General features: G+C 35.5%; 1 protein-coding gene across 7 annotated transcripts in view; it reads right to left on the bottom strand.

Annotated features, from left to right (window-relative positions):
- Window positions 1-16,615, bottom strand: part of TRAPPC8 (trafficking protein particle complex subunit 8) — a 72,820-nt gene that overhangs the window by 21,122 nt on the left and 35,083 nt on the right. For 4 of the 7 annotated variants that reach the window (XM_060775224.2, XM_060775223.2, XM_060775226.2 and 1 more), the window contains 13 exons: window positions 16,245-16,360; window positions 15,240-15,390; window positions 13,506-13,606; window positions 12,742-12,847; window positions 10,840-10,971; window positions 8,730-8,954; window positions 5,391-5,499; window positions 4,165-4,359; window positions 3,884-4,014; window positions 3,132-3,206; window positions 2,490-2,616; window positions 1,453-1,610; window positions 174-613 (listed from right to left, as the gene is read on the bottom strand). In XM_060775224.2, coding sequence (XP_060631207.2) covers window positions 174-613; window positions 1,453-1,610; window positions 2,490-2,616; window positions 3,132-3,206; window positions 3,884-4,014; window positions 4,165-4,359; window positions 5,391-5,499; window positions 8,730-8,954; window positions 10,840-10,971; window positions 12,742-12,847; window positions 13,506-13,606; window positions 15,240-15,390; window positions 16,245-16,360 — 2,066 coding nt within the window. Of the gene's footprint in view, window positions 1-173; window positions 614-1,452; window positions 1,611-2,489; window positions 2,617-3,131; window positions 3,207-3,883; window positions 4,015-4,164; window positions 4,360-5,390; window positions 5,500-8,729; window positions 8,955-10,839; window positions 10,972-11,906; window positions 11,928-12,741; window positions 12,848-13,505; window positions 13,607-15,239; window positions 15,391-16,244; window positions 16,361-16,615 lie in introns of all 7 variants that reach the window. The other 3 variants (XM_060775221.2, XM_060775222.2, XM_060775225.2) reach the window with 1 other exon arrangement.

The following is a 16,615-nucleotide window of genomic DNA, read 5'->3' as shown; positions in this document are numbered from 1 at the left end:
AAACAATACACCCTATATATTAAAACTTAGTTACATTCAGATTTTAATATAATTGATGATGGCATTAACCATTACAGACTAATTAAGAGGACATTTTTCTGGGACCATCTATTAGCTGCTATCAAAATTTGCATAACTCTTAAGCCCACAAAGACAAAGAAACCAAAACTTACCACAGTTTGGAGTGTTTTCTAAGACTTTCATAGTAAAACAAGAAATTTATTTCATGAACACCTTCTTCGTCAGGTCCTCGTAACCACATGGGAAGCTGTACTGATGCTCCAGGGAGGAGAACACATTCAGGAAGTGGGACATCTATTACTTCAGGTTGACTTCCTGACCCAACCCCAAAGTCTGAAGAAGCAGCTGAGGACGTCAGTGAACTTAAAGAGGTAGAATGTGATACAACAGTCTTGTAAGCACTGCAATGTTCAGATGCTGATGGACTTAGCGGAGTGAGAATAGCACTGCTGCCACCAAAAGTAAAGAATTCTGGCCGCTTAGAGACAACTTTCACTCCCGTCAAGGAACACTTGCTTACATTCACAAATTCTACATATGTCTTCCGGATTTCACCACAAAGCAGTTCTGTAGGAAAATTTATAAAGAATACCTGCAATGGAAGAGAAACAAAGGAATATATTTTGACAATCAGTCATAGTTTCAAAAAGACAGCAACTTCTACCTTATTTATCTATGTTTAATCACATAAACATGCCATAAAGGATTGACCAAATAAGGGTGGTTTGCTGAACCATGTATTTAGTGTTTTACTATCTTTAAAAGAGGAATAGATTACTACTTTGTGAATAATAACATAGTTTATGTAAGAGAAAACAGTATTTTTTTGAAAGATATTACATGCACTGTTTAAATGTTTTCAGTTGAAAGAGGAATTCACTAAATCAGGGGTGTTTGAGAACTGGCAGGGATTTCCCCCAACTTAAATCTCAAATTCTCAGAATTTGAATATAGTTGTGCCTTTCCAGAATAGGAAGACTCCAGCAATATGTCCCAGAAGCACTTTATCAGAGTTTTAAGATTGCCTGCACACTGTACTTACCCTAAAATCTGACATACCACCTGTCACACCCAGCACTTTTTAATCTGTACCCATTACATTTGGCCCGGCCCTAGTTTTATTGTGTTATGGTGTATTGTTTTTGTTGTTTCTGTTATTGCTTTAATGTTTTGATTTGCTTAAAGTTGTGTATTTGTTATACGATTGTTTTATTTAGGCCTTGGCCTTTGTAAGCCGCATCGAGTCCTTCGGGAGATGTTAGCGGGGTACAAATAAAGATAATAATAATAATAATAATAATAATAATAATAATAATAATAACCTTTAGCATTCTGTCAAGTGAGAACAGAAAAAGCACCTAGGCTGTTCCATCAATCTACCATATTTCCAAAGAAGCACTTAAAATATTTTGGTGTTGTTAACAGCTATACCTCCAACAAAGGCATTTCCTCTGTAATAATGGGATCCAAACGCCGATCTGGTCCGTATTTAATAGATGTTTTCTCTTCTTTTGTATTATTCAAGCGAGGCCCCTGGATTTCCAAATCTTGTCGCCCTCGTACTGACATTCCATTAGAGAGATATTTTCCTAAACAAAAATAAACAGAAAGAAAAAAAATAATTGAATTGACAGCCCACTCTAATTAGTATAATATTAAATCTGTGCAGACAGACATGACATACAAAGACTTCTGACAAAATATGAACACGGCCACAGAATAATTTTTGGTACAGGAAAAATCTTCTTTCCCAAAAGAGTTTTATGGGATGCTTAACATGTTTGAATAATCACGTCATAGTTCAACAAGCCAAGATAGAAAAAAGCCTTTCAACTGTGCTTACAACTGATATTCCTCCTTTCGTGAGATTAAAAAAGCAAGGTAGGTAGAAAAACAGGTTATTACTATTACTGTGGTTAAATTTGTGATCAGTAAATCAACATTTATGGATTTCCTCCTGTCATGACATCAAACAAGTAAATTATAATGTCATCCATTAATTAAATTTAATGTTTCAGCAGATCTGGGATACTACACTTAACAACTTAGATGAAGCCAGGATATTAAGGTAGCATCTAACTAAATATTTTCTGCATATAAGCATGAGTTAACTGATTTTATGGGTACATGCTTTTGTTTATATGTTGGCAGCCTTGTTTTTCCTACTTCAATTGTCCTATTTTATGTTCTACTGAAGCTGTTATCTCTCCGTGGTAGTCCAATGGAAAGGCAGGACACATTTAATCTTTAAAATATGCAAATCTAGTCATAGGAACCGGTATGATCAATTGGGAGAGTATTACCAATGGAATGTATTAGTAATTTTTTTTATTAGCTATTCACACCAAACATTCCCAGCTCATTTACAACTACTGCTTCATGATCAACAGACTGGCTACTAGAATCTTACAATATGTTCTTATACAAAGCCTTTCATGCTGTTATGGTAAATATACCAACCGACTTACCAGTTTGCAATCCAACAGAAGCGTCTATTCCATCAAGCACTGTTGTACCCTGAACAGTGCCAAGATTATAAGCGACTCCCAGAATGTGTAGCTCCCCTGTTTGATGGGGAAAGAGCTTTAGTCTTGCCTGTGGAGATACGTTAGATTTTTGTTGTTGCTAGTGTAGAGTTATTTTATATTATGCACTGATTTTAGTTACAAAAAACAAGCATTTTTTATTTTTTTAATTATTAAATTAATATAAATTCTAAATTTTACCACATCTTTCACAAAACAATGACATCACTCAACTTACAGCATTAGTATCCCTTGCCACTGAAATTTTGTAAAACAAAATTTCAAAACAGGTTTTCACAATTTTTCATGCTATACTTTTCTATGCACCATAAAAAGCTTGCACACATGAAGCTCAAAAGATGGGAGAGATCTATCTGCAGTAATTCCTAAACTTTAACTCTACTACTGAGTAGCATGTTGAATAAATAAAGTAGAAAAATATCTAAAACTGACATTCCTTATAGAAATTTAATGTTCCAGTCTACTTCTAATCCAATAGTAGTGCTCCATATTCACAAATTCAAGTTAGCCTCTTTGTTTTTTGCAATCTTGCGGGGATACAAATAACTTAAAAATGCTACCTACCATTTTAGTTTCTTCGCTATTGATCAAAAATTCGGATATCACTTCAGCCCCAATCACATCTTTTCCACAGGTTCCCTAAAGAATAAAAATATTTAGAAATACTTTTATTCATTCATTCAATTGATTTATATCCTGCCATTCTCCCAGCACAGGATATAAATCACCTCAGGATGAAAATTAAAACAAAATACATGTAGGTGTCATACATGTATTTGATATAGTCTCTTGACATTTAATAGATTTCTCTCAATAATAACAACAGTTTTAAACTATTAAATAATCTATTAAATAATGTAACAGTTAGCCAACTATCTTTTAATCACAATATGGTTTCTCAGCATTAAGCTGTTGCCAGAACACTAAAATAATAAATACGTAGGAGGTGTGACAGTCTGTAAAAATAGGAAATTAGAATGAGCTGTTTCTCAAATACTCTTTTCAAAAACTCAAATATTCTTGGAGTGCACATAATGTTAAACCATATTTTAGCATTATAAACAAGAGACCAATCTTGGCTGAAGCGTATCTATGCTTACTCTCGCTAGCAGAAACATTAAGATGTCAGAAGCTTTTGCTTGTGTTTTACACTGATCCTTTGCATTAAACCCAAACACAGAAAGACTGTAATTAATCTTGATTAATTCCCAAAATTTAATCAAACTTAGGAATAACCATATGGAGGCATGCACTGATTAAACCATAAGAAAAATATATACTTAATTTGTCATTCAATATATTTTCTAATTACTTACTAATTCTTTTGCTTGTCCATTATTCTTTGAATTAAAATCATTTGGCTGGAATTTCCAAAGTAGTGACAAGTCGGTTAACAAAAGAGGCACTTTTAGTGGGTTCCTAAAAGCCACTTCCACAGTTATTGGTTCTATTAAAAATAAAAACAATTCTTAGGATGTTTACAAGACGTGAAAATAAGCCGAATCACTTATAATGACTTCATAATTTTGATGTTATTGCATACATGATTTTTATTAAATAAAGTTAAGTCAATAATTATTTTTGTAGATTTTTTTACCTTCTACTACAGCAATTGGAAACCTCGAATTATCCGAATATTTGTTCAGGCAGTACTGTGTTGGCTGGAAATTAGGAAGGGTTATGCCTTTGTTAGCTGTGGATACTACTTGCTCCTCAAGCTCCTTCCACTGTTGTGAAAAGTCAGAATCATATTCCTGATCAAGGCTTATGTGTGTTGCTGCCTGTTTTTCACCTAATTGTAAATACATTTTTTAAAAAAAATCACAGTTAATTTAGTACACCAGAGAAGAAACAAAAAAAAAACCCAGGGATTTATTTATTTAAGACCTTGGAATGTTCATGTTTTAAAGACTGCGCCATTAGAATATTTTCTGAGATGCCTGCTTTGTTTACAGAAGGCACTATTGTTGTTAAAAAGAAGGGAGAAAAGATCCAAACAAGTCTGAACAGTGGAACTGGAAATCAAATAACTAGACAGACAGGGAACCAATGATTTAGTGGGAGTGGAATGATTTCAATGTTATTAAACTAGACAGTCAAAGTTTTGACTGCCAATTACATATCGCTTCATACTTCACACTTGCACAGCATGCCCATGGCCAGCACAACACTGTAGCTAAAGGAGAACAAAGTATTTGGAAAAATCAAGTAAACACCTAAAAGCATCCTCTTAATGGCAATCGAAGAATGGTAATTAACCCATGCGCACCAACAATAGTGCTTTGATGGTATTTCCCTGCATGGCAGGGGGTTGGACTGTATGGCCCCTGTGGTCTATTCTAACTCTACGATTCTTTTCCATTAAACATGAATCAATAAAAGCATATTGGGTTAATTCAGAATCATACAGTTTCTAAGAATTAACTGAAGGACAAAACCACACACACAACAGAATGAAAGTGTAAGGTGTTGTCAAAGTAAAGTGCACTATTTCAGATATCAGGTGAGAAATTATGGCCTCTGTTTATTAAAAAGAACAATCCCTGCACACACACAAAAAGGAGCAGCATAAGAAGCAAAGAGGTGGTCATGAGCTTTTATCTCCAAGTTAGTGGTTTTCTGCTTGTAGGTTTTTTGAACTAAAGATATATTCAAAAGAAATAGTCTCTACTTGCAATATGTAATGTGCCTGCAGTTTACCAGCTCAGCAGCCTGTTCTCCTCTTCTGCTAATATGCACATCTAACCTTATCTTATAAATTCCATATACGAGCTATCCGTATTAGTTTCTAAAGCCAAAAGAAGAATCTGAATAGAAGTTCACCTTCTGCTGGCCTTCTGTCGTGTCCAAAAAACACCCGTGTTGCAGAGCTATTAATATAGGGTAAAGGAAGCTGTGGTAAAGGTCCATCCGGGGACAACTGACTTACATTCTAAAAAAGAAAAAAAAAGGAAAATGGGGCTTGATCAACATTCAGGAAGTAAAAACTGAATGACTTTAAAATTGCCCTTGTCAATATGGTAATACACAGAAAAACATAAGGAACACTTAAATACAAATACACAAATACGTCTTGAAATGTCTCAAGTTTTAAACATAGTCGTAAATCACCAAAACAATTATGGAATCCCTATCTTGTACAAACTAGTTCTGATATTCACAGCTTTCGGCATGTTCATTCTAACAGTTTACTTTGTTATTGCTTTTAATGTGACAGGTAGAAAAACAGTTAATTTCCTATAACAGTAGTTAACTCTTGTGATCAGTGAACTCACATATATGGAAAAAATCATGTAAGGAACCTCTCAAGCAGGATAGCTTTGGCAGTAACCCTGACCCCACACCCCTATCACACATTTCCAGAATGTCCACTATGTCAAAGCACCTCCACCTCAGTTCTCAAGTATACTACAAAAAAAAAAAAGAGGCAAGATGTCACTTGAGATGAAGAGGACAACCTGTATGAGTTCACAGTTGATCACTTAAATAATCCAGATAAGATGTTGATAGTAAGGCTACAGCTATATACTGATGTAGATAGATTATATTTATATAGTCATGCATTCCTTCAGCTAGCCGTTTGTCATTTTGCCCAGGAACATTCATGTGAATACCCAGACAAAGATATGCATGCATTTATTCGTGTGCCTCTCTTTCACAGTCCAGTTTCATTCTTGCATGGATAAATAGCCTGATGGGGTTGAGGTTGGGGAAGTTCTCCCCAACCATGAAGACATCAGCTCTCAAAATCTCCCAGTTTTAATGGTCCAAAAAGGGAACTGCTCCAAATGCAGAAAGCAACTTTCATCTCTACAGTGTCAGGCATTATGCTTAATTCAACATGACAAGATGTTTGGTGACACCATAGAGTGATGTAGGGGTTCAAATTTTTCAGGTTTAAAAAAACCTGGTTTACTCATGACTTAACTGGTTAACCAAATCCCCCATGCTAAATCTACGAGAAGCAAACATTAAATTGATTTAATTAAGTCTATATAAAATATATAATGAACCATGGTATTTAAATTATTTTGTGTTATGGAACTATTCTTCATGATTCGCTATTTTTTTCTTATTTAAAATGTTGCTTAGAAAAGCCTTGAAAATTTGCCACAAATCTGTGGAGAAGTGAAAAATTCTGAAATTTGGTGTGCTAACAATGATGAATGTGTTCTACCATTGTAGCAAATTTTACCCCAATAGCTGTAAAAATGAGGGAGAAAGGAGCCCATGAAGTTTCCCCAATTATGGTAATTTAATTATGCGCAATTGCTATAACAAAAGAGTAACAAAATCACCAGCGACATCCACCCACCTCCACTTTGTAAACATTTTTGAAACATTTTTAATCAATTACACATCCCAAGTAATTACCCATTTGTACTTTTTAAGTCATTCAAATATGAACTTAAAATATTCTCCACTGAATGGCTAGATTGGTTGTTTAGAGAAGTAAGTTCACCAAACAAGAAAAGGCGAAGTTTTAAGAAACTAGATTATTCTTTGTGTCTTGGTTTGGGAAATAGTCCAGTTCAGCTATTGAGAACCAACTTTAACTCCCCTTTCACTTTGAATTAGAACCTGTATTATCATTATTACTTTGATGAATTAAAGTAATAGATTATTAAGATCGTCTGGAGAGGCCCTGCTCTCGGTCCCACCGGCCTCGCAAGCGCGTCTGGTGGGGATGAGGGACAGGGCCTTCTTGGTGGTGGCCCCTCGACTCTGGAACTCTCTCCCACTGGAGATCAGAACCGCCCCTTCTATCCTGACATTTAGGAAACAGGTGAAGACTTGGCTATGGAGACAGGCATTCGATGAGTGAGTCAACACCCTGAGATATGGATGGAGGAGGATGAGCAACGATTTTGGTCTGACGACTGACCATTGTAGTTATTGATTGTAATTGCTGTTTTAATGTTTTACTGTAATATGAATTATGATGTTTTATTGATTGTATGTGATATTATGATTGGAAACCGGTCTGAGTCCCTCAAGAGAGGTGAGAAGGCCGGTATATAAAACCTTTAAATAAATAAATAAATAAATAAATAAATAATTGTACTATGGTGAAGAGTTTCTGTAGGAATGATAATAAGCTGGATAACACACAGCACCAACCAAAGAGCCAAGGAAATATCAGCAAGGAGCTGGAAGGAAAAGGCAGTGTTTGTTGCTTTGAGCTGAACGGAAAGCTTTTGATTCAAGAAAACAGAAGCCAGAAGGGAAGACAGTGGCATCTGAGGTTCCTGATCAGACTGAGGATGCATCTCATCTTATTTCTTTTCCTAGTTACTCCAGCTACTGAAGATCAATAGGAAGCCATTTCTAACTTTTATGTTTGTAACTGATAGTTCTCTCCAGGGTTGGGGACAGAGAAAGCTATTCTTGAGATTGTACTCAAAGCAGATTGAGCTGCCATAGTCTAAGGAGAAGTGCAGTTCTGCAAAGACAGTCCGTAACCTTGGTTGAACTTTAATATGAAAGGGCCTATCAATATTAGGAGGCTCTACTCCAGACATTTCTGAGAACAGCACTTCAATTTATTTGATAACAATGGAGTTTTACCGATTGATATTAAAACAATCTTGAGGGGCCTGTTGAGTTACTTCATCTGTTAATTTGAGAGCATTCTTCTGGAAGTGAAGTTTAAGAAGGAATTCTCTGTTTTGAAATTCTCTTTCATGAACCTTGACAAATGTTATATTTTGCGACCCTTGTCCAGTCATAAGAGATGCCAAGAATGACAATTCAATAGTTACTTTAGATGTACTCAATGACTTACCTATGCTAAACAGGACTTGAGGGCTGTTCTTTCTTGAAAGATAAGCTCCTTTCCCAATACAATATAGTATGAAACTCATTCAAATGATGGCACTTCAAGTCATAGATTATGGGAGGCTTTAAGCAACAAACACATCCAATTCATAGAAAAAGTTCATTAAAAAAAGAATGAAAGCTTCACAGAAGAACATGTTAGTGGATTATGCTCACTTAAAAAAAGGGTGGGGGGAAGGGGTCCATTTGAATTTTCGACTTCAGACACCAAAAAGCCTTGAGCTGGACGAGAATCCAGTAAGCTCAAGGGGAGACTTAGTATCAAGTGGGAAAATATAACAAATATTGTGTAATGTTTATTAAGATTGAAACTTAGTGTCTTACCCTATAAACATAAAGATATTCTCGGAGAAAGGCTCCTTGTTGAGAAGCAGTTTGCTTGCTGTCATTGATCAAAATATGCCTGAATGCTGATATAGCATTATCAAGTTGCCGAAGTGTAAAAGATTGCCGGCCAATAGTGAAGTTTATATGATCCTCAGCTAGTGACCATCCTTTCCCCTTATAAACTTGCATGGCTTGACAGTAACACCGTAAAGCGTGCTTCTTCTGCAAGATAAATATTAACACACCAAATACAATTAAACATGCAATGGTATAGTCAAATAGCACACTCAAAAACATATTTTAAAACATTAATTTCCCAGTACTAGACATCAGAAATTACTGAATAATGGCGAAAATCAGCAGAAACTAACAGCACAACAGTTTCAATATAAATATTTATCCCTATGAGATAAAATATTATTGGAATTTATAATGCCATGTTTGGAACATATGTAATAATATTTATAAAACTGCACATCCCAATCTTCAGCAAAAATGCTCATACATCCAACATAGCACACTTCACACCATCAATTATAGTATAATTGAAATAAACTAGCAGATGATCAAATCTGAACAATAAAATAATATTTAGGTTCCGCTCATTTTTATTTATCTGGACCTTTCAAAAAAACATGAGCTGAACCTAAATATTCACTTTGTAAGCAATTCCAGAGTCATATTCTAAAGGCAACATTGAGACTCTAAATGGGGAGAGTCTCATTCCCAATTACTACTTACTTTTCCCAGATAAGAGCTTTATGCAGCTTTAACACACAGGCAAATATGCATGTAAAAATGGTATTTACAGTCTATGGTCCCAAGCTCTGTCATTAAAAAAACCAAATACCAAAATTTTGAACTGTACTCAGATAAGGATCTGAAGACAAAAATATGGTTTAAAACTAACAGAAAGTGTCATTTTTATTTGTGAAAAAAGCATACTGACATGCTCTAGAAACTGACCAGATTATGCATGTGGAGTAAGCATTACTTACATTACAATCAAGAAAATAAATGTGACAGCAGTAGTCTTTTGAGCAACATGAAACCATAATTCAGGCTAACATGAAGAGTCCCTAATGCATACCCCTTCCTTACATGCTCTCCTCAAAACTGAACAGGGGGTGCCAAACATGCTATTTTCATGGAGAATTAAGGAAAGAAAGTGTTTTAACGAATGCACATGCCTCAAGACTTAAAGCATGAAGACTTAAACTCACTACTATTTAAACTGCATAAATAATGGTAATGTATATCTCTGTATTAACGTGCCTAAATAATTAAGGCCAGCTGCCGATGCCTTTGTTCAGGTGCTCCATTATCCAAAGTAAAGATGGCAACAGATAAATAGAGCTTCCTTTGAGGTGCTCCTCTTGTGCATACTTCCTGCCCTAAATTTACTTAATGACTACTCCAGTCATTTAGGTATCTGGCTAAAACCTTTTTGTTCTCACACAACTTTAAGGGAATCTGAGACTCAGTTTGATGTTCTTATTTTATTCTTTTTGTAACTATGTGAGAATACGTAGGTTTTAAGTTTTCTATGTATTGTCGAAGGCTTTCATGGCTGGAATCACTGAGTTGTTGTAGGTTTTTCGGGCTGTATAGCCTCTAGAAACATTCTCTCCTGACGTTTCGCCTGCATCTGTGGAAAGCATCCTCAGAGGTGGTGCTGTGGCAAGCATCCTCACAACCTCTGAGGATGCTTGCCACAGATGCAGGTGAAATGTCAGAAGCGAGTGCTTTAAACTTTCTGTTAACTGCATTTGAGACTTCTTAAATGAAGGGAATTCTAAACATTACCACAATATCCAATAATGCAATTACCCACATTAGGAAGATACACTATTCCTAGTCACTAGGAGTTTTTAAAGAGGTGGGCACTTGATTTTTCCTTCACAGATGTTGCATTTACATTTTTCCCTCATGTTCCCCTTGTCATGTTTCCCTTTTGGGAAATATTACATTTCACTCAATTGCAATAAAGTGTTAAGCATAACATCAATCAAACATCAAAACAAACAAACAAACAAAACAAAAAACAAACCAAGCCATTTTAATAAGTCACAGGATCAGTATGTTTTTCTTATGATGCAAAGCATACCTGCCCAGCTTTACTATATCTATGGCCAGCCAGTATCATGTGAAAGGCAAATTTTCGAACCATGGGACTCTTCATGTTTATAAAGCAATGTGCTGCTTGCTCCAGCAATAGTGCACTCCGAAGATCTGAATCCTATTAAAACAGGCAAGTGATCACTTAAGTTACGAACAACCAGGGAAATCAATCATATAAATATCAGAAAAGGTTTTGAAGTCTAAAAAACCCCTATTTTACTACCAAAGTGGGCATATTCTATAAACTTTCCTTAGCTATGGATAAGTTATATATAAATTCCATTGGAAATATCTACAATTGACTCCAATCTACAACCGAAATGGCTATATGCTTATGTGTAATTTGTTATTATAGAAGAGAACTACACAGAAGAGGAAGAAATGCTACATGAAATAGATGCAATGTAGACTTCCTAGAAATATTTTTCTTAAGTTACATTGATCAAATTTAATGGTATGCAAATTTGCAATCCTGGTACAGTAGTTCATTTTTACATTGCAAAGCATTTGGGTTTTAAAGGGGGGAATAAATTTAATAACAGATGATTTTTCAGTGATCTCGAAAATGACGTAGTTCTACATCTGATAAAGAAAAGTATGCTAGAACTACTTGTGTTTCTAAGTGATTTGAGAGTGAAATAAATTACACCCATTGTCCTTGGTTCAGTACTCTTACCAACATGGACTAAGATAATGGATAAATCCTAAGAAAAATAATTATAGAATCAGTTTAAAATTGAATCAAAGCTGGAAATTACAAGAAACTAATTGATACTGAGATGTTCTCTTCTATAAGGACAACAGTACATATGATTAAGGATTTGAAAAAGGAATGTTCTTTCTGAGGCTCATTTATCAATTGTTCCGCAAATGAAGAGCACTCTCTAAACCAGTCCTGCTTTGAAGCTGTCAAGGGCCACATCACTAACATGAATACGTTTTCTTACACTGATATTTTGATGAATACCCAGAAAGAAACATAACTGGCAAACAAAGGGACAAAAACATTAACGGTCTATCTAACTTTCTAGCTATGACATTTCTAACACTCACCATTCCCATCCAAGCGCTCTGCTGCCATTTTTCCACAGAAAAATTAAGAAAACAAGAATGTAAGCTTTAACATATTTCAAACAAAGAAAAAAGGAAAGGAGGAAGGGAATCGGTACTAAATACTATAAGCTAACTCTAAGTTATATTTTTGAAACAATCAAGAAGTGTTTGTCAATGGCATCTTCATTGTCTTATTTCGACATAGCTAGAATATCTCTCATACAATCTCAGTGAAGTAATGCAGCTCACATGATATACAACAACTAATACCTTTGATTCTGCTACTTATACAAGGTCAATTTTCAGCTTTTTATTTTAAACAATAGCTCTGCCTTGATATCGTTGTAGATATAATGTCTGCTATACAGAATATATGTAATTTGCACCTCACCTTGTTTTCATATTTCATTTTAACCACTCTGTGGGTATTTGAACTTGTGTGATTTTAAGAAGTATGAGAAACACATTTACATACATTTTGCATAATATTACCCCAGTAACTGTTTCATTATTATCCCATTTCATCATTTGTACTTTTAACCTCCTGACAAAATTCACTGAGAAATGATTATTCAAATGGTCTGAACAATATTACTGGATAACTAGAAGAACTTGTGTCCATGACTGAGGTTTCATAATTACCCACATAAATTTAGAAATATGCAAGAACTATCAGAGTAAATGGTCATTTGTAATGTAAACAAATCTTTACAATCATCTGATATGCCATAAGTTTTCCTCTAGACACAACTTACTGTACCTAGAAAACTGCATTTAAAAATAAGCCTTATTTTATCTCAATAATACAGCAACCAGCAATAAAAGTATTATCTACCTCACTCGTTAAACGTATCAGGAGAGCCGCTGCCTCTGAATATTTGATTTGGCTTTTTAATATTTCAGCACTGAGGAGAACACATCTCTCTGCCAGCATCATGTTCCTAAAAACAAGATTTTAATACCCATGACACATATCTTGCTTGTTTGTAAGTGACATTTGACACAGATTAGTGCACAAATCTGTTATATTTAAAACAGGAGTATTCTACATTGTATTACTCAGAGACTTATCATATAACTGTGAAGAAGACAAACAGACAAGTAATGTGCAAGTTAAGCTACAGCAGTTCCCATCTTCTGGTCTTCTTCATATTTTGGACATCAGTCCCCAGAATTCCTGACAAGCAGGCCAGGGCTTCTGGGAGTTGAAGTCCCAAAATCTGGAAAATGAAAGGCTGGAAGCCAATGCTATAGACTATTGAGAAAAGATTTAATCAACTTTCCTCTTTATTAAAACTGAAAATTCAAGATTTACTGTGCAGTTCAATAAATGGCAGTTTACAATGTTAGGTTGCTTCTAGGCTTAGGTAGGCCAATAAAAGGAAAAAGCTGGATTTGGCCTAACATTTTATTCAAATGTTAAAAAGCAACCACCAATAGCCTATTATTGCTGAGGATCAAACAGCCTAATCATGCACTGTAACTGAACAAAGACAAATACTCAGAAAGATAGAAGTTGACTTTTCTGGGTTGCTTTTCTGGGCTGTATGGCCCAGTTGACTTTTTACTTGGGAGAAGTCCATATGAATAACCTCTTACTTGCAGATATCTCTGTAAGTCTGAATTGCAGTATCCATATAATGAGCAGGATATGGTCTTGGCGCTCCTGGCTGAAGAAAAGCCGATACTGCTGCCATTTCCTGTGAAGTACAAGTGATAATAGGTAGTTTTGTCACTATTTTTTCATCACAACAAACTGTGCAAGTGGCATCCCTCGCACACACCCCTATGAGCAAGTTAAACTTGTGTAGAGGAAAGGATTTGTATTTTAAGGGAATTACAAGAAGAATAATTTACAATCATAATGTCTAACAACCAGATCTTATAACATTCACAAGAAACAACCAATTTATGTTCTATAGGAATAAAATATTCAGTAAAAACATCAGTCATTTAAAAGTAGGTTTGAGAGTGCAGGCTAGATGGTAGATGTGGGTTTATTTTAATCTGGGTTGGTAATTATAAATAGCATCAAACTAAAACAGAAGAATATGCAAATAAAACTGAGGAGTTCGGTAGTATCTATTCATCTTACTCCTGAACTCTTGCTCCTTCCTACATCTGACCAGATCTGAATTATTTTTTAATTGTAATATTTACAATTAAAACAATAAATTCTCTTTTCAATTCTTCTGTCATGTCATAGCTGTATATGTATATACCTCATCCTGGGTTACAAAATAATCCAAAATACGGTATGATAGATGACATGAGAGATCATATGTAGCAGATAGAACCAAGGTAAGGGAAAATAAATAAATGTCCATCTTGTTCAAAGCAGAAATACAAGATGTAAAATATTAACATATCCTTGTTATTTTACAATATATGAGATAAACCCCTCTGATTTCTCTGAATCTCAGCCCAGAAAAAAAGCAGGCTAAGGAAGATTTGGTTTGGAACCAAATACTAGCAGGATGTTGACCACATACAACAAGGACCAAAGGAGCCCCTTGGGTGATGAAAGGTCCCCTCCAGAAACTATTTGGGACACAGGGCATCTCTGTGAGTCTTCTGCATGTGCCTCCAAAGCAGCCCCCCCCCCCCATGTCCTTGTTCGACATTCAACCCAAAGGTTGATCTGGATGGCCCCTGTCTCTTCCACTGAAATACTGTTAAGTTTGTGTTGGTTAAAATTGTTTTATTTGGGGGAATTTTTTGCACTACAAGCAAGGTATGTGCAGTGTGCATAGGATTTTTTTTAATTAGTTCACACAAACACTTTCCATCCACCTGCCACTGGCCCAGTCCATCTGTCAAAATTTAAAATGCAAAGTGATCTGTGTCCAAAAGTTTGCCCATGCCATATACACGCACATGCACACACGCACATACACAAAATATAATATAATATATAAACATTTCTTGGGATTCCACCAAAAACTTTTGCTTCAAAAAGGGCTCCACAGCTGATACAAGTTCGAGAATCCCTGTCCTAGAATGACTAAGTGAATTCATGTAGGAAACCCACAAAAGCAACATCAAAGTGCATCCCTAAACTAGTGTTTGTTTCCTGGCTCAAAGCAACTAATGGCTAATAACCAATCATATGTATTAAGTTGTGTAGTTCCCATTTTGCCAATAGTTGTCACTCCCTCTTGTGAAAGGAACTTCCAAAATGTATCCATGTACTCAGAATAGAGTTTCACTGAAATAGGCTAAATCAGCAAAATAATGCAAACTGATATAGAGGCTCTTATGAAATTTTCATTTAAAAGAAAAAGAAATTAGATAGTGTATATGTTTTCAAAATAATTGTGTTAGTGCACTCACCAGTGCTCCTGCTGCATAAAGCATTGCTTGATCATTCAAAAAATCTTTCTTTGCTGTATGATAGCAACTGTATGCTAGTTCGTAGTGCTGCACCAAGAAACACAGGTCTGCCATCTTCCTGATTTGAAGTTCTGGTGCTTCTGGAGGATACCTTTAAAAAGAAAACACAAAAAAAAATTCTGAAGGAAATTCCTCGCCCAGAAGCACACAAGAATGAAACCAAATTCTTGATATTGCAATAATTTGTCTCTGCAAATTATTCATCTGGTGTCTCTAGATCTGAAAGTCCAGAACATCAGTAGAAAAAATGTAATGCATATAATTAATTATTCATAATAATACACTTTAAAATCTAATTCAATTACATTCAACATTACAAGGAATGAATCAACAATTTAGTGTATGTTAAATTGCCATATAAATTTAATGTCGAAAGCACCACTCGATCTTCCTCTAAGAGTTTGGTGTGAAAGGGTTGCATCTTCTCTCAGAGTATCTGCTGATAGGCGCACATGCAGGCCCCGCAGTTAAAACATGCTTGTGAGCAGCGATGCGCTGGAGTAGAGCTTGCGGTCCACTGCGTCAAACCTTATTCCCTGTCAGCAGGTATAATGGATTGCTTTCCCGACAATTGGGGTGCCTTAACAATCATCAAATTTAGTGCTTGAGCCAGTATCTGCTGATAGGCGCCCATGCAGGCCCCGCTCCATGGTGGGGAAAAAGGGAGCGTGGAGCCAGGGCTTTTATGCCCTGGGAGGAGTGGTCGGGGTTACCGCCAAAATTTGAAAGATCACAGCTTAGAAAGCTTTCCGTTGGGGTCTATGCAGGTGTGGTAACTCCATATGTGTGCATTCACAGAGACCACGAAGAAAAAATATGTTACTTACAAAATGCACATGTTCCAACGTACATACAAATTCAACTTAAGAACAAACCTACAGAACCTATCTTGTTCAAAAGTTGGGGACTGCCAGCACTGTAAATGTTATGATGAGGTATACTCACAACAAACCAGATGTGCTCTTCAATTCATTTACACTTTTCTCTGGAACTTTACTGCCACTAAACCATTTCTTAGTTGCAGAAAATAGTGAGCGACTTAAACCCTTTCTGGATATCAACTGAAATATAAGATGAAAATATTATAAAAACACTGAATTGCATTGCAGTTAATTAGTTTCATATATGGGAAAATACATTTTCAATGATGTTTATACCCACTTAAAGAGAACCTAAAACCCTGGCAAAACCAAGAATTCAAATACTCAAGTGTGTATCCACCTATCTGTAATTTATTTTTCATAATATGGAATCTATCAAAAATGTAATTATCAATACCATAATACCTTCATACAAATCCTTCACAGTACAAATTT

The sequence above is a fragment of the Anolis sagrei genome, chromosome 4, assembly GCF_037176765.1.
Source record: "Anolis sagrei isolate rAnoSag1 chromosome 4, rAnoSag1.mat, whole genome shotgun sequence".
NCBI lineage: Eukaryota > Metazoa > Chordata > Lepidosauria > Squamata > Dactyloidae > Anolis > Anolis sagrei.
The sequence above is the reverse complement of the archived record's forward strand: the minus strand, read 5'-3'. Positions and strand labels throughout refer to the sequence as shown.